Here is an 18,567-nt window from a genome sequence, read left to right on the forward strand (position 1 = left end):
AGACACCAGAATGCTGCAGTCTGAAGACGAGATTTTTCTCACTCCAGTAAAGTTGTTGCAGCTTTCCCTGGATGGGAATGATCACAGGGGGTTAATTCCCTGAGGCCCATGGAAAAGTGTCTCCCAGCTCCTCCCCTCCTGTGCAGCCATGGGGACCAGTGGTAAGGTGTTGTACAGGGCCTTTGAGGGTGTCTTGGAATCCTTTAGGTTAAAACTTTAACTGATTACATCCTGTAGCTACTGCAATGCAGTTACTTCTGGTGCAAAAGCTAAAATTGGTTTAAACAGCTCACAGCAGAGCACAACCATCCAAGACAGACACGGCAACATTTAACAAGCCTACTTTTTTTTTCCCATCGCCCTCCTCCTGCCATGAATAGGGATAAATAATAGCTTATAGCCCATTTCTTTGTCAGAGTGAAATCTTCTTCTCACAGGTTTTCAAACTCCATATTTCACCAGTCTCACCATACCCGGCTATTTTCCTATCCTGTCCCAACATCCAGGTCTGCTTTACACCTCTGTTGCACAAGCTCTCAGCTGAATTAAGAAAACAACCAAGTCCAAATTTCCTCCCCACCTCTGAGAATTAGCTTTGCAAATTCACCCCTGTAGCACACCCCACATCCATACTGCAGGGACTGTAATTACTAGCAGTTGAGCATGACCACATGGATCGCAATCAGTACTGTGCAACCAGCACATCTGTAAGACTCAGAGCTCCTGCTACTCTGCACCATGGCAGGCCAAAACCATAGCATCAGGGCTCTCTTCTCCCCACACACCTCCACTCTTTTATCCCATCCATCTCTACCACTATAGGCCAGGAATTCAGACAACGTGACAGAGAAAAACATGCAGACAATGAGTTTCATCCTTTTTAATTGAATTGCATATCAATATTGATTGTGCTATTCATTTTGATAGTAAATCTAATCATTAAAAAAAAAGTCTGCTTGCAATCTCTGCCAAGACTTCCCAGGCCAGCGTCTGGCAGCATTTCCCTCCAGATAACATGTTGACGTGCAGTCAGAAATAACAGTCTGGGTACAGAGTTTAGGGCTGCCCATTTTCCTTTTCACCAGGAAAAAAATCTCTCCTCTGTCCTTCCTCCCTCTCTCCAGCTGCTGAGGTCAAGATGGAGACAGGCAGCCCCAGCATCAGCTGCGGCCAAACACAGGCTGGGCTCTGCTGAGCTCCAGTCTCTGCTCAGGGGCTTCTGTGCCCAAGAGGCACCATCTCAGGGACCAGGGAGATAGTTTGGGAACAGCCAGGGGAGAGTTACCATGGGTAATGCTAGTTAATCATTGACAGCACGATGCCTTTCTGTGCCCAACCGTCTGGTGTCCTCTTTGCAATTATGCCGCTCAGAGCCTGCTGGAGTCAATAAAACTAAGCTCATCAATTCTCCTGTGTCCCCAAGACCTCACACTGTCCTAGCCTCATTTTGAAGGTAATGGGAGAAACAGTTATACTGGTCACCTCAGCCTGCCTCAAAGACCTGATGCGTATTCCTCTCCCCTGGGATGCCTACTTACAGAAAACATCACGTTTGAAGGACAAATGTGTGAGCCAGCTCACCTGAACACTACTCCCAACACATCCCTGCCAGGATTTCTGGCTTGCATTGCGTTTCAAAATAAACAAACCACTTCAGAAACCTTTGCTGAGCAGCACTGAACCAGGGTAAGTGATCAGCTATCTTCTATTTCCCCAACCTGCAGAGAGCCCAACCAGAGGAATAAACCCAGTGCTGTTCTTTTGAGCCACTGATGTTGCACCAGTTTACCTTCAGAGACCTGAGCCTTCCACAATTTGCAGGGAGATATTTCCTCTGCAAACACTTGTTTTGCAACAGTTTGTGTTTCTGCTGCCAGACATTTTTTACCCTCAGAATTAATGATTAACAATTAAATTATTTGACAGGGGAATAGAGGCCCCATGCTAATTAAATTCCTTCATCTCTCCTCTTCACAAAGAAAAAAATTGATATTTCTCAGTATCAGCATTCAACCAGAACAGGGCAGTTTGTGATGTTGGACTTAATTAGATGGACAATCATAGGCACAGCCAAAAAAAAAAAAGGCATAAAATTATTGCACAAGAGCCATACAAATGGGGGGAGGATGAGGAAACAGCCAACTGGGGAACTGGGAACCAAGTAAACTGATAACGTCCAGACTGCAGAAGAGCCCCTTACTAAACTAAATAACTTTTTAAAAGAATATATCATCTGTTTAGCTGAAACAAAATAATACAGACAGAGCAAACAGTGCCTGTATAGGCCGGGTGAAACCGGTAATAGGTGTCCTGCAAAGCCCAACTGCTCTATTTTAAGGAATGCAATTCTGAGTAGCTGGGCTGTTCATCTCTGCCAGCTTTCACCTTCACATACCTGCTCGTGGGCTGGAATTCCTGGGGGTTTGGTGGCGTCTCCTTACATGCCAGCATTAATATCACAAAAGATCGTGCTAGTTCATCAACCTTTGAATAGATCCTTTCCATTGTTGTTGCTGTGATGATTGCCTGATGGCACTTTCTCAGCCAGATCCACTAGGGATTACACCAGCATAAATAAGATAAGCCACTGTCTGCTATTAAAATGCACCAAGATGCTCTCGGCTCAGACAACATTCTTGCACCGATGCAAACTACATGCTCAGTGGTTTTGTTACATGTTTTGCCTCCTTTTGTTTATTCAGAGAAAAAATTTTCTCTTTGAACAACACAACAACCCACCCTAAGTTTCCATTTCTCTTCTATCATCAATAATTTTCAAATCACTTGGCAATTTCCTTCTCCCCATCTCTGCTGGGCCAGGAGATGAACAGTCCCATGGGACTTTCAAGGATGCTTCTGTAAGAATTGAGGGATGGAGAAAATCCCAGAAAGCTCCTAAGGCAGCACACACAGAACTGGTCAAGACAGACCTGGAAGATAGCAGAAGCCAATAGCTTTTTCAGGTGCTGTCGGAGCTAAACTGCTATAACAACGCCCAGTTGTCACAACCTGAGTGAACATTTCAGGGTTGTGTTAGATGCAATCCATCCCTCCAAAGTGTGTGCATGGGGGGGTCAGCCTCTGTAGCTCCCAGTGGTGTTTTCTACTACTACTTCTGAGGAGATCAGGGAGTAGACATCTGCCTCCTGTTGGAAAGGCTTTGCTCTTCCCTCATCCTCTGCTTTCTTGCCTTTTCTTCTTAAATCGGGGGGGGGGGAGTTGTTACCAGCTCATTTTAGGAAAACATTCAGTAACCAAATAGAAACTGGAAGAAACTCAGAACTCATCATTCCTAGATCACCTGGGTAACACCGCGCAGCAGCCAAACAGAGCTTCTAAAACACACACCAGGAGGCATGAAACCACATCTGACAGTTTCAGCACATCCCCAAAGGTGCTCACAGAAACTGCTCATAGGGATGGGCATGAAGCTGCAGAAAGCAGCAGGGCTGTGACAGAGCAGTCCTCTCCCAGATGCTTGTGGGATTCATTTATCTAAACATATACTTCCATGTAGAAACTGAGCCCTTGAAATTAATTTACTTGCAACTTTGATGCAGAAAGAATCGGAAAATGGCACCCAAGAAATACCAGCAGACTCATTCATTTGGAAGTGGAGTGAACATATTCAGCGCAGGCTTTCACCCTGAATTTACAGGAAAGCTGAGCACCAGTTTCTGTGCTTTTTCACCTCATTTTTTTTTAAATGAATGCCAGGGGAATTGCAGTCTCTAATTATCTTTTTGCACTTAAAGCTTATTAGATTTGTATTGCCTCAACCCCCCCTACCCCCCACTTCTCCACTTCCATATACTTCTTCCAGTCTACAGTTAATGAGACGAAATCAGTGTATTGCACTATCTGGCATCTTGCTGCTGAAGTGGCAGGAGTCTTTGGTTACCAAAGTCATTTGCTGCTTAATTGAAATCTTCTCTCAACTCATTGCCATGCAGACACTCTATTGGAATGCAGTAGTCGAGCCCAGTATTGATCGTCCTCCCACTCCCAGCTTTTTTCTTCTGAGTTTGCAAATCAATTGCACCCTGTTGTATTCCTTCTACCAAAAAAGAAAAATAAATTTAAAAACATCACCCATTCCACAACCCCATTTACCCCTGAAACATACTGGTTTGGCTTTGCATAGTTTCTTGGAGCAGAGGCGGAGACAAGGCAAGAAATGGCACGTGGCTATAGTAAAATCTAGATCCATACCTTGTCAGATCACCTCCAAGCATGGGTGTGCATCAGCTAGTTCAGATAAGGTCCGGTGTGGGAGCAGATTGTGAATATATAAAGGGTGAACAAAATCCTAGTTTTAGACTCTCACTGGAAGTGATCTGGAATTTATCTCCCCTCTTTACTTCAGAAAGGAAACAATTTTTAACAGTTAAAAATCTAGTAATCAGAGAATGCTAATACAGTTGCAGCCTGCAATGAAGCCAGACTGCAGTTGTGAGTTTGCAGGATTGAAAACCAAGGCTTAGCAAGCCATCACTGCTAACACTAGAGAAGAAAGTCAAGGCAATATAGGTTACTACAGACTCCTGATTTTGAAATTATGGTACCCAAGCCCTTTTGAATCCCACCTATTTTTAAAGTCCCAGGGAACCTGGTGGTTCAAAATGCTCTTGACAAGATAACATTTGTTGTTTTGGAGTCTCAGCTCAAACTTGCATTGTATGAACAGGTCTTTGAGGGCAGGGTTGCATTAATGCCATGCATAGTAATCATCCCTAAATTCTTCCTGATAGATCTTGTGTCAGTACTTACCACTACTTTTCTGAATGATAGCAGGTTTGATTACTGCAAAGTTTCTTGATACAAGAAATGCAAAACTTCCCAGGGTGAGGTCCTCATGCTGAAAGAGGACTCCATGGTGTCATTTGAGAGGACACATGTAGCTAAATATCTTGTGCCTGTTGTGAACATTAGACGCTTAGACCTCTCAGCTGCTCTGCCACAGTGGCTTCTCACAGTTCCCACAGAGCCTTGGTACTTTTTAAAAGTCAGGAGTTTTGCAAAGGGTGAAGCAATGAGCCTCATTTCCTCCTGAGCGGCTTGCTTTGGCTTATTATACATTTGCATTGCAATACTGGCTGTAGGCATTAATCAGCATCAGCCATCTGAACCCACAGGCAGAGACAGCTCTTGCCCTAAGCACATTGCATGTCACCTATGTGGTTTGGGGTTTTTGCGCCAGTCTAGGCAATTTTACACCATACTTTCAGCCTGGCAACAGGTCTGTGTTCAAGCAGAAGCCACATAACCATAGGGAAGGAACCAAATAGTGTCTATTCCTATGTTGGAAATCAAACCTTCCTGCAAAGTTGAGAATGAGCACCTAGTACCAGGGGTCACTTGTTGCTGCGTAGATGGCAACAACAGAGACTTCGTAAGCCCAAATCATCACCCTGCAGATCTTGTAGACTGCCATAGGGTCAGAATGCACATTGCCAGCCTTAGATTTTCATCTTCTACAGATAAATTGGTAATTTCACTCTTTCTGCTCCAGAGGCCATACAGGTTCCCAAAAGCCTTCATTTCCTTTCATCCTCAACTCAACAGGAGTATCACTTCAGGATCACACTCCAGACACCTCCTCATCCACAGGCTGCGTTGCTGTATTGAACTCAGACCCCTGCATTGCAGGTACCAATAGCAAATGCTGGACTGACCAGCAAGCTGCAAGCAAAAATACATCCATCTCCTACCGTCTCCAAGGCTCTGCAGGAGCTATACAATCACATGACGCTCATTTAAGCCTTGAATTCCAGATTGCTCTGATCCTACCCGCCTTCTGGAAAATTAGACTGTCAGAGTACCAAATATGCTCCTTGCTATTTGCCATGTAATTAAGCCGTAATTGCTGCCCAAGGCTAATCTCAGAGTGTATTTTACCTGTGGAGCTCAGTGCCAGAGTTCACATTTGTAATTTAGTGGCATGCCAAGGAGCTATACCTAAACTCACAAAAGGATTTTCTCCACTCATCATCTCTCTTCTACTTTGGTGGCAGCTGGGATTCTGTATTCAGAGATGTTTGGGCTGGGCAAACAAATTAGCAGAGACCAGCCTCATTAGGAATTCACATGGGTACCCATCCTGCCTCACAGCAGGAATGAGATGACAACTGCTCTGTTTCTGGACCCCAAACCCTCCCCAGCAGCATGGGATGTACACTAAAACACCCTCTTTCTTTCTACTCACACAGCCTGGCGGCCTCCAAAGAAGCTGAAGCAGCAGCACGATCTGCCCCCAAACCCATGTCTCCTTCCGATTTCTTGGATAAGTTGATGGGGCGAACTTCAGGATACGATGCCAGGATCAGGCCAAATTTTAAAGGTATGCAAAACCCCTGCTTTGTGGCTTTATTTCATTTTGGGACTGAAAACTGCATGCAATTCTCATGAATGCCTCCCTAACTGTATATGGAACATGAACAATCTTTAGGTTTATATGAAATATCTATGATAATGAGAGATTTGGCACATTGATCCCCTGTAGATGTCTGGAAAGGCATCCGACTTCCACTCAGAAGGGGAACAACCTTGTAACAACTTTACATGCAGGAAAAACTTCAATATAGGGATCGGGGAACCTGCCAAACCAAGCAGTGACTGGCAGGGAGCTGAACATCTTGCAGATTAGGAGAAAAACCTCAACTTTCCTTTCCCCTTAAGTCACTGCCGACAAGCACCTTCTAAGAGTAGGCAATGCTCCCCCCTTACACCCACTGAAGCCAAGAGGAGTCTCTCCCATCAGCTCCAGAGGAATTCAGCAAGATGCCAGGGGCAGCTCTGACCCACCACTGTCCCCCATAGTAAAGGGGCTTTTAGGCTAGTGCCCAACACAGCTCCAGTTCACACCCGATTTCCCCAGTTCACCCAATACTCACTGGCAGCCAAGCAGCATTGGCACAGGCCCTGGGAGAGGCAACAGAACCTCTTTCTTTGCTCCTCAAAACACCTCTTCTGACAAGGGTGGGGTTTGGGTTTGATTGGGGTTTTTTTTGTGGGGTTTTTTTTGTTTGTTTTCTTTTTAACTGAGCTCACTTTCCCAGAGCTATTTGCCCTTGAATCACACCCAGAGATAAAGTGGGACCTGCCCCTCTCAGCCACTGTTCAGCCCTCTTCAATGCTCATTTCATTCATTTCTTTTGTTTCCTACTACCAATTCCTCCTCCTCCCCCCAGAGAGTCACTGGCAATGCTATCATAGGACTCCCAGGACCCATTAATCTTGGTGACAGCACCTGCCATCCAGCTTCAAACAATAAGCTTTATACTGGGCTCTCAAACCCAAGTGTAGGTGGGAAGCTTATGTCTTGGTAACCAACTAGGCAACAGAGAACACTGCTGTTTTCATCCAAATCACAAAGAGTTAAAAAACCAGCCTGTAAACCTGCCTACCACTAAATTATGCACACACACAAAAGAAATTAAACTTTAATATTTAATGAAATGTATACATTATCTTCCTGCTGAAGGCAGCTGTATTGCATTTTTATTTGAGATAATTTAATTTCAGTTTTATTTCAATGAACTACACCTTCCCCACAGGGCAGTTTTGCTGGCTTAGCATCCCACACATAAATCAGGCTCCAATTTATATGGGAGGCATAGGAGGTGTTTTACAGAGCTTGGGGTTGTAGCTCTCAAAGCATGTCATTTAAATTAACTGCAGTAACTCATAAGGGCATTTTAATGGCTTAGATCTAAATGAAAATAATACCAAAGATCCGTATCAGATTGATTTTTGGGGAGGGGAAGATTAACAAAGAGAAGATTGCAGCTTTTCCATAAATGCTGTAAAATCTGAACTTAGTTGTGGATTCACATTCTGAGAACAAGGAAGAAGCATTTGGGCTTTGGTTCAAGTTGAGGATGAAACCATTAACTCGGGCAGGGACAGAGCTGAACCCAGCCAGTGTGGGACAAGGGCCTTCTCGCCCAGGCTGTACCCTTAACCCACCTCCTAGAAAACTATATTCCTTCACAGCTGCATCCCACTGCAGAGGTGGCACATTCCAGCAGCAGGCAGGGAAGTTTCTAGAGCCTCACACAAGCTAAAAAAAAACAATACAAAACCCTGCAGAGTGCTCACAGCTCCCCTTGGATGCAGTGTGAAGAGCACAACGCCTCAACAAGAGCTGGGCTGCCCCAAGGAGACAGTCTTCTTCACATGCACTGGGCCAAGCTCATCCCACACTCAGCTTCGCATCAGCACAGGATCAGGAAGAAGAGGGCCAAAATCTTCCATGCATGTCAGTCATGAGCACATGCAGTCATCCAGGAGGTCAGCTCAGTATTTTTTCTTACGCTGTGCCCTTTGGGACAGGACATGACATGCACATGGACCTTCTATATGGTTCATTCCTCCCCACCTGTATTTCACCTTGCAGCAACTGCCAGTCTGCAGACATGGCCTTAACTGGCAAGCATCACTCCCCCAGTGAGGCTGAGCCATCAGGCAGTGTTTGAAATGCAGACACCATCCTTATCTCCATAAAAGATGGGGGAATAATCTAAAAATCCACACTCACCACTTCCACAGATCTCATTTTCCCAGAAGCATCAGTCACAAGGACGATACGAGATTAATCCCCTCAGTGTTCAAGGGGGACCTTGGTTCCTGGGGCAGTGTCCTCTGCTCTCTGCCCGGGCTGCCTTTCCCCACCACACACCAGGCAGCACCAGTAGCAGGTCCTTTGGGAGCCCCTAGAGCGGGGGGCCCTTTTGCTTCTCCCCTCCCCTTGTAAAGGCTCTACAGAAATCCTCTCATTATATATGGGCAAGGCACTGGTTTGCCAGGCACCAGATACGGCTCTGGTTCCAAAGTGTTTTCCAGCTTTTTGCGCTGGGCTGAACTGCAGCTCTTGGCATCTCCCTCAGTGCAAATACAACATTTCCACCTCAGATTTGCCAGGCAATATTGTGATCCACTTCCAGTCATACTGGTACCTTTGGGTACCAGTACCACGCAGACAGACCCTCATGCCCTCTAACAACAATGTTTTCATCCCTTAATCCTCACCTCTCTCCTTTGGTGGCCCCTTAACTTTTCTAATACAAGCAGGCAAAGCAAAGCTTTGGTCTGAAAGCAAATAAAGCCAAGGAGATGCATGGCCCAAAGTCTGTGAGGACCCTCTCAAAAACCGGACAGCCAGAGAATTTCTGCTGGCAGAACCCTGAAGTCTCCTATCCAGCTGTGAGTTTAGCAGACACCACCATTATCACATGGGGTACTTGTTCCTTTACCTAGCCTGATCCCTACAGCACTCTGCTGCACCGGCTCCATAGGAAACAAGCATATGGTCCTAGTTCAGAAACATTTAGATGCTTTAAATGAGTATTTTAAAAGTTTAGAGCTCTAAACAAGAGGGCCTGTCAGTAGTCTCTCAACTCTTTACTGAGATGCATTGCCATCATGTTCAGGGTAAGCTTGCCACCCATACAGCAGTGTCAAGATATCTAGAAAGCTGTCCTGCCTGGCTGTAATCTATTCTTTTTCATCAAAACAGTTCACAGAACAGATATATAAACACTATCCCAAATAGGGGAACAGAGGCAAAGCAAGAGTATTGTCTGATGTCAAACTGGCATCAGAACCACGACTAGACTAAGCTGGTTCTTCCAGACCATATTCCCATACTCACCCTGTTCCCACAATAGGTTTTAACACTACAGAGTGGAAATACTTTGTCTTATAAGCACACAGTGAACTGCTGTTCTGATCTGTATCTGTCATGCAGGCCCACCAGTGAATGTCAGCTGCAACATTTTCATCAACAGCTTTGGTTCGATTGCAGAAACGACTATGGTAAGTAAAAATCACAGCACAGCTGCTTAGCTACTGGCTCAGCCTCATTGCACTCCCAGCAAATGCAGCATCACCTTCCTCTTTAGTGTGACCAGAGGAAAATACTGTCTCCGTGTTCCCAAGTTTACCTAAGGGTTGCGTAAATTAATGGTCAACACACAAGACTCATACTGCATGTAATTGAAGATCTCACAGTCTCCATCTGCTTCTCTATGAAAACACTGTACAGGCAAAGTATAAGCATCAGAAAAGGAAACAAATAGTCTTTTCTGAAGACTTGCCTAAGGCTCCAAGCTCAGAGACAGTTGCAAATACTTTAAGTGCATATAAATTCAGCAGTTTGAATCAATGCTTTAAGTGGAGGGCAATCAGCTGAACTCAAATTCAGTCTGCACCAGATTTTGGATCCCCAAAAATTAAGATAATCACTAGATTATTATTTTCTTGGAGACATTTCTGATAGACAATGATTTTTAACCAAAAAAAATCAAAACCAATATTTGCAACTTAAGGCTCACTTCAGACAAAATTAGTGAACATGGCTAAAGGCTCTATCTAATTGGCAAGACACTAGGAGCAGAGGATAATTGCGCCATCTGAAAACCATTAAAGATTTGTTGTGACATAATCAGTGAACAACAAAAGAAAACTCTGGAGGTACAGTGCCTTACCTCTGTGCTAATTAAAGCTAATCCAGAAATATGGAGTTTAATTAAGCTTTGGTAATTCTCTTTCTAGAAAGATGTTGAATAAAGAATGCAGGACTCCAGCTCCAGGTGTTTTGTGCATTGAGGCAGGATGTTATAGGCTTTATATATAGATCATGCTCCCTGATTTGAATAAGTTACTTGTCATGCACACCACTGTCAGAGGAGATCAACAGCTATATATCTGGGGTTATAAGTCTCTTCTGACACTACACCATTCTTCTGGAAATGTTTGGGGTTGGGAGCAGTTCAGTTCCAGTAGTAGAAAAAAGCTGTTACTCTGTCCAAGCACAAAGAAACACATGTCATAGTTGGATTGCAGAATTTGTCAGAGTTCATAGGTAATAACTGTATTCATGGATTCATTTATATATCAAGAAAAAAAGAACAAACTAGAACCAAAATACACATCTGTTCCTAATATACTACTTTGTTGGACACCTCCTTTGGTGTTACAGGCAATAAATACTCTGTTCCTACACAATCTAGCAGAGGTGATCCACCGACTGCAAGGGAGAGGGGCAGACCCACAAGGGATCCCTGTGCAGCATACAGAGGACATTAGAGTGACATGGGTTTTGGTATTTCTGTCCTACATTGCAAGATGCATTGGAGCAGTCATACAAAGACACCACAGGATCCTAATAAACAGGATGGTCCATAAAATTAGCATAGACTAGCATGAGGGAGAGATGCAGTTCACCTCCAAGACATGCTGCAGGGACTTGCTATCCTCTCCAGATGCCATACATTTCATAGTCTATCTTCCATAGAAAAAGTTCCCATGGGAAGCCAAGAACACCCTCTGGGCACACTGCTTTGTCTAGAAATACCCAAGCCAGCTCTGACAAGCTAGTCCAGATGTCAGGCTGACGCAGCATTGCGCACAACCTAATATAATGTGCTGCTTTGGGGACAGCGATTCTGCTTGTAAACACTGATGAGAACACGAGCAACACAGGTACTGAAGCATCTAAAACCAAGAGCCCAGCAAGTCAGAGCAGTCTTTGGGATTTGCTAACTTGGGATTTACTCTGCAGAGAAACCAGTCTCTCCTTGCTGTTTGAAGATGCAGCAGGTCAAACAGGCAGCGTCAGCTCCCCAACACAGTTTCTGATAAGGGCAGAAGGTCCTGTCATGAAGGGAATTTGAGACAGACCTGACTACTTTGAATTCAAACCAATGATCAAATATCTGGGGCAGTTGGAAAGTGTGGGTGGCAGAGAGGCAATTCAGTGTTTTACCATTAAGAAAGCAGTATTCTATCATCAACCCTTGGGACTGATGATGGTAACACTCCCCCAGTTGCTTTGCTGGCCAAAGAGGAAGAACAGCATTATGGTTTAAACCTCAGCCGTTAGGCCTGGCAAGGGAACCTGCGATTGGGAACACAGCCCTGTGAACCCAACAAGTGCTTCAAGAAGCAAGATACTATGAACTACAACAGCCAGACAAACGCAGACAGCCTCCTTCTGTCCCAAAGCATTACTGCAATAGTGTATCCAACAGCAAGGGATTGCAGAGGATGAATGCAAAACGCATCCACTTTATCTGCTTATTTTTATTAAAAACACCAAACAACCCCCAACCACAAGCTGTTAAATCCCTTTTTGCTCTTCAAAAGCATGAACACCTTCCCCCCAGCTATACCAGAGAAGGAAACCTATAGCAAAGCTACAAATTCTTCATTCAAAATGCAACAGAAGTCAAGCACCTAGGGAACAGGGTCTTGGTTTTCAGTGAATAAACTGCACCAGCTTTGGCTTTTCTTTGTAGCATAAGACAACTGGTAGGATTATCTGAGCATTTTATCTAACAAATCTCCTGCTACAACAACAAACTTGGAATTAAGCAATGCCCTTGATCTCTCTTCTAGTGGAAGCTGCAGTTTTATGGCTCTCTCACTGGCTTAGGCAGTTGGGAGCATTTTATATACAGTGAAGGCACATAGAGAAGGAGGAATTTTTTTATATTATCACCTAGAGGTGCTAGGAGCTGGATTCAATGCTCAAGATGACCCCTCCCAGTCTCACATTTTAAAAAGGACCCACACATAGGAAACAAGAGAGCACAAGAGAAAGCAAGCCACAAGACAGCCAGCACAGGCTCCCCTAGACACAGCATATATATGAGAATTTCTTTTTGCTGCTTTCATACCATAGTTATCCCATCTGAAATGATCAAACCAAATGCGACCTTCCAGCCAGCTGCAACACAGCCACAATTGGTCTCCCAGCATCACCTAAGGACAGGAGAAGCTGGAGGCTGCAACTGTCCAAATGTTAAATACTTGTTCAGAGATATCTGTATAAGATATTTCCAGTGAGATAACAAACCATCCTCAAAACAGACTAAGCAATTCACTCCAGCCTCACAAGCCACAGTGCAGCAGATAGCAAATATGACTGATGAAGCGTGTGGGTCACACATTTAATACTGGGCCCACTCACCCCAAGGTCTGCAAAAGACTAAGTATCAACCCACAAAGCCTGTAGCAAAGGTTTTGAGCTCAATTTTCTGCAGTCAGTCATTCTTAAAACCAACCATCAGTCCCACAGAGATGATAAGCATATAACAAGTCACACAACACAAAATGAAAAGGTTTTCACAACATCTCACAGTCTGCTGCAGTTTCAACATCATACCTGCAGTGTTTTGGCTATCTATGTGGTTGGAATTTGTTGGGTTTTTTTTTCTTCTCCATTCAGTGCAAAGACAAAAACAACAACAACAAAAAAACCCACAAAACAAAAAACCCAAAACAAACAAACAAACGCCAAAAAAAAACCAAAAACATGAAATGAGACCATGCAACTCAAATACAAGGACACAAAAAATCCCCCACAAGCTGAAGAACAAGACCTCACTAGTAAACTTGAAATTTAGCTACAGCCCACCCCCCAGCAGCTCCATCCTTAGCCCAGGAGATATAATTCCCCCTCTTTTTGGAGGGAAACCCAGAAAAACTTTCTGCTTCAGGTTCCAGCACAAAAAACTCACAGCTATTAAGCACCAGGGTACTGCTCCTACCCCTCACCACACACCTACCTTCCTCAAACAACAGACCTCCTCCTCAGTAGCACCTCCATCACAACTGCTACTCACAACACCTCCTCCCCTTAGCCCAGCTGTGGTTTTCACACCAGGCTTCAAATTGGTTACTTGGCTACAGCTGTGGCAGGGTAACGAGGTCCCTTATTAACCCTTCCAAGGTCTGCTCCAGGTGTGTTTATTTTTTTGCAATCGGTTTGTTGTTTTGCTCCTTTGCAGGGCAAGTAGCCTTAAAAATGTTTGTTCATTCCCTTCCTAGAGAATGAACTCAATGCTAATAAAGCCCCTTGTGCTTTGCTGTCCAGGTGGCATAACAGAATCACCTCCTGAGGGAGGTCAGTCTCTACCCTGTTTTTTCCATCAGCAAAATGTAAATTTATCAAAGTGAAGTCTCTCACCAAAACTGTTCAGTGCAGAGGCTGGTCTGACAGAACCCCTGAGTAAGGATCTGAAACCAACTGAGTTTTCTGAGAGTCTCCATCCCTTGTTCACAGCACTACCTCCAGCCTGCCGTTGCTTTCATCAGCTCACTCGTCATCAGGTGCTAAGACTGCGGTATCTTGGGAAGGAAAGGTCTCGAATGATCTTCCGTTTCCTTGGCTCCTTGAGAGGTCACTAAGCAGAATTTCATTCCAGCATTATCAAATTGAACTAGTTTGATCACTTCAGTTATTTTCTTCCTGCCCTGTGTCATTTCACCCTTGGGAGTAAAATGCCTTTGTGCCAAATTGCAAAGCTCCTGAATGCCTTCACAACACAGAGTTGCCGCTCTCTTCTCCCAGGCCAGCCAGAGGAGCAGGCTGCACAAGATAATCAATGCCTGGATGTGATTGGCACACAAATGAAGAACTCAAGTGATAAGAAGGATATGGAGAAAGAGATTTTTTTTGCTGAGTTTGCAGCCCCAGTAAAACCTTTTTTTTTTTTTTTTGCTTGAAAGTTCATATCAGAAATTGGTCCATTCTGCCCATCGTTTAGGAATAACTTTGGGCTTCTTAGTGATGATAATTAAGATCTCATACAACGGCATCCAGGTGAAACACTGCATATCTCCAAGTAACCGATGAATGAGTGTTGTTTGACTCATCATCTCTCAGCTTGACTGCAATGCCTGGGTGCAAAGCTTTCAACACATAGGATCTTTTAGCTGGTACAGAATACTGTAACCCTTATCTTAGTCTATGTCACAGCTACAGATACACCCCATTTGCTCTCCATGCCTTGTGCTAGCTCCGCAGTGTTACGTCCAGTTTGCAGTCACAGTGCTTGTTTTTATATTTATGTTCAAATAAGCCTGGACACAACAAATCTAAAAGGCTGCTCAGCACCTTCAATACTACAGTGCAATGTAGCTGTCCGTCATGAGGGGAAAGGCATCTCGGAGGAAACAACCCTTCTCAGTGGCCAGGCCAGGACCGCAGAATAAACCCACTGAGAAGGAAGATCTTCATAAACACAAACACACACACATAAGTAAAATACTAATGCCATAAAATGGCAAACCCAGAGAATTGCATTCAGTGCATGTAATCTATTTCTTTGCCCTTACCTTTTTTATATCACAACATAAATTCTCAGTTGTCCATATTCCAAAACAAAAAATATCCACTGCAAACACTTGCCTCCAAAGGAGGAGCACAAGGAGTAGCACGCACCAGAGTTACTCAGCACACTGCTGAACATCCCCTGGACGCAGGCAGTGCAGTCTCTCACACCACACATTCACAGCATGGCCCTAGACTGTTCCCATGTAGGACATGAGTACAGGACACTTGGTCTCTGGAGATGAGTTAGGAGGGGCCTTCTCACAGCCATCTACTGTGAGAAGTTAATTTTCATTTGGCCCACAAGCACATGATTACAATCCCTCATCATGGTGACGAAGACTATGGCAGTCATTCTGTCTATGGCCTCTTATGCCTGCTGTGGTGGTAATGTAGACCACGCTACACGTCTCTTCTCACCCTTTCCTTTTGGCAAGTTTTGCAGCTGAAGTAGTGAATTTGCTCCAGCAAAAAAGCTTATCCACAGCAACACAGGCTGTTGTAGGGAGATTGGCTCCATTTCCCCCCCCCCCTTCCAACACTCCATCAGGCTGAGAACACTTCTGGGCAGCTACCACTGAAGTTTCTTCCAAACATGAGTTTAATTCGTGTTGTACATGACATAAGCCCCCAACTGGAGCTGACCTGCTAGCATCCAGCTTATTTGTAGCTGAATAAGCAAAACAACCTTTTACTGTCTACCTATTAGGTCAGTGACATTGATTTCCCCTGACTGCAATGGCTGCAGATCTTTACACGCAGAAAAGGGAGAACTGAAAGTATACAAGTTGTTCAGGGAGCTGGTGCGTGCCATGGGAAGCGGAGATTCAGGGCTGCTCTCCTTTTTCAGGTTTGCGTGATTGGCTAGTCCTGAGCTAAGACCCTGGTTCCTAGCTGTCCACAGCTATTCACATTTTCTCAAGACACATTACACAGGGTCGACAGAGGTGAATAATTAAGTCAGAGGGACCCACTAGGTCTTGTGAAGGTGACATTCGGAGTATCAGCAGAAGGAGAGAGTGTTGCAACTCTTTTTCATGTTCAGAAGTCTGTTCCTTTTAGCATCAAGTCCTTGGTCCATTTGCTGTTGTCACTATCATTAATGTCATTAGCAGCCTCTGTGGTCTGACGACGCAGATGGCACTAAGTGGCTTCAAGCAGATTCTAGACCATGGACTTGGCTATGAACTGCCCCATCCAAAACCACAAAGCACCCAAGACAGAATCCTGTCCAAAGCCTCCAGTGTGACTGGACTTCACAAGAGTCATGTCCTCCCAGACAAGAGGCTGTAGGTTCGTGGTCAAGCAAGAACTTGAGGCAGCAACATCAGAAAGACTCTCCTCCACATGCACCCTTCAACTCTAGAGCTTTGTGTTCTCCAGATGGAAAGAACAGACCTGATGGCAGAGTCCGGGAGATCCCCTCAGAGGTGCCAAATGGTGTCCCTGAAAGAAAGGTCCTAGTGCCTGCAGCAGGTATTAGATACCAGCAAGCATGTCAGACATCCTCTGTTAACTGTCTCTTAATAAAAGTCTTCAAAGTACATTAGTATTAGAAAGGCACCAAAGAAACCCTTAATCATGATAGCAACTATTAGTTTGGGCCAGGGCAGTGAAATTGGTTTATTATATGCTGCTCTTCAGATGCAGTCTGCCTCTATACTTAGAAAATGTCAATTAATTTATGGACAAGGAGCTTTTATCCCTCTCCTGATAGCTGCCACATCCTCTCCCCATTTCAATTTGTTGGCTCACTTTCTTATGTGAAAGTCAGCAGAAAAGGGGCATGTAGATCACCCGAGGAAGCTATTGGTCAGACAGGGAGACCAGAAACTGCCTTTAATTGTCCAGGAGAGTGTCTGAGCTTGACCTCAGCAGCCAGCCTTGGCCTGGGGAACTCAAGGGAGCTGTAAGACACACAGTTACGAGGCAGATATCATTTTGTGTAGTGCTGGGGGACTAGCTTCAATTAAAGAAGATGGCCATCTTCTAAAATCTGTAGCACTTATGGCATTTTGACATTAGAGAGGGGAACCCAGAACACTCACTTAAGATTAGGAAAGCAGACTTCACGCACATCCCTCTCATGTTCGCATACGCTCACCAAGGGCAGCTGCTTCCATCAGTTCACCTGAGTTACCCTTATATTAGTGGACACATGGGGAATATCCCTCCATGGACTGCCTGTCTCACTGTGCCTTTTCTTTTCACAAGTCTGGAGGAACCATAGTCACAATATGGGATGGTTCAACACTGAAAGCAAGTTGGCTTCAGACTCCTTTCCCCCTTAATCCTCTGCAACAGTCGTCTTGCTAACACCAGCCCCTACGACCTCCGCAACTGAACATCGCTTCTCCAGCACCGGGGTTCAGACTAGAGGTCTTGACACTTCACACGCAGCTGACAATTGCTGTGATGGAAGGATGCAAGGATAGGCAGCTTCTCATGCTATGAGATAGCTATTCTACAAAGCTGAAAATTAACAACAGCTCCTTGAGAAATAATTCCAAAAAGGCTTGCCATAGCTTGGGAATGTAGCCCTAGACATGGTTTGGTTTTGAGAATGATTTTAGTACATGCTCCCCCATTCTCAGCACTTTCAGCCTGCTTTGAGCACTAACTGCATTTCTCTGCTCCCTACTTACACCGGGCAGGATTACAGGGTGAACATCTTCCTGCGACAGCAATGGAATGACCCACGGCTGGCGTACAACGAATACCCTGATGACTCCCTGGACCTGGACCCCTCTATGCTGGACTCCATCTGGAAGCCTGACTTGTTCTTCGCTAATGAGAAAGGGGCCCATTTCCATGAGATTACCACAGACAACAAGCTTCTGAGGATCTCCAGAAATGGCAATGTCCTCTACAGCATCAGGTGAGGTGACTCAATGGGAAGAGCTCCACCAAAGTGGGGGAGGGCAGAGCTAAACTCTCACTATTCAAGCCTAAAACGAGAAAGTGAAAACTTTGAGCATGCTGTTGGATAAAAGAAATTAAGGGGTTTTTTTAAAGGGGGAGATCATAAAATTAGCAGTGTCATAGCCATGTGGAGGGAAGGGACATCTGGAGGTCTCCCATGCAACCTTGTCCTGATGATTAACAACAACAGATCAGGTCAGCTGTGGCTTTGTCTGGTCAAATTGAAATACCCCATGGATGGAGATCCCATGACCTCTGTGGGCAGCCTGTGTCAGCACTTCATCCTCTTTCTGGGGCAGATTCCTTCACACAAAAATCATTGAAAATTGAAACACACCCTTGTTCCCTGACCAATAACTCATCTCTACCTTCCTCAGTCCAAGGACTTCTGTTCCTCACTAGTAGATTCCTTAACATCCCTAATGTAAAATTACGTGAGATATTATACTAGCACAAGTCTAAAACCAGCTGTACTACATTAACACTAGCAGATGTCCATGAAAACTATGCTTTGAAAGCAGCAGCAT

At 44.7% G+C, this 18,567-nt stretch overlaps 1 protein-coding gene across 1 annotated transcript in view; it reads left to right on the forward strand.

The window, feature by feature from the left end:
* The window catches only part of GLRA1 (glycine receptor alpha 1), a 40,114-nt gene that overhangs the window by 10,643 nt on the left and 10,904 nt on the right, over positions 1-18,567 (forward strand). Inside the window, exons 2-4 of the mRNA XM_069772395.1 lie at positions 6,210-6,340; positions 9,749-9,816; positions 17,773-17,996. Coding sequence (XP_069628496.1) covers positions 6,210-6,340; positions 9,749-9,816; positions 17,773-17,996 — 423 coding nt within the window. The remainder of the gene's footprint in view (positions 1-6,209; positions 6,341-9,748; positions 9,817-17,772; positions 17,997-18,567) is intronic.

This window comes from Haliaeetus albicilla, chromosome 27, assembly GCF_947461875.1.
Source record: "Haliaeetus albicilla chromosome 27, bHalAlb1.1, whole genome shotgun sequence".
NCBI lineage: Eukaryota > Metazoa > Chordata > Aves > Accipitriformes > Accipitridae > Haliaeetus > Haliaeetus albicilla.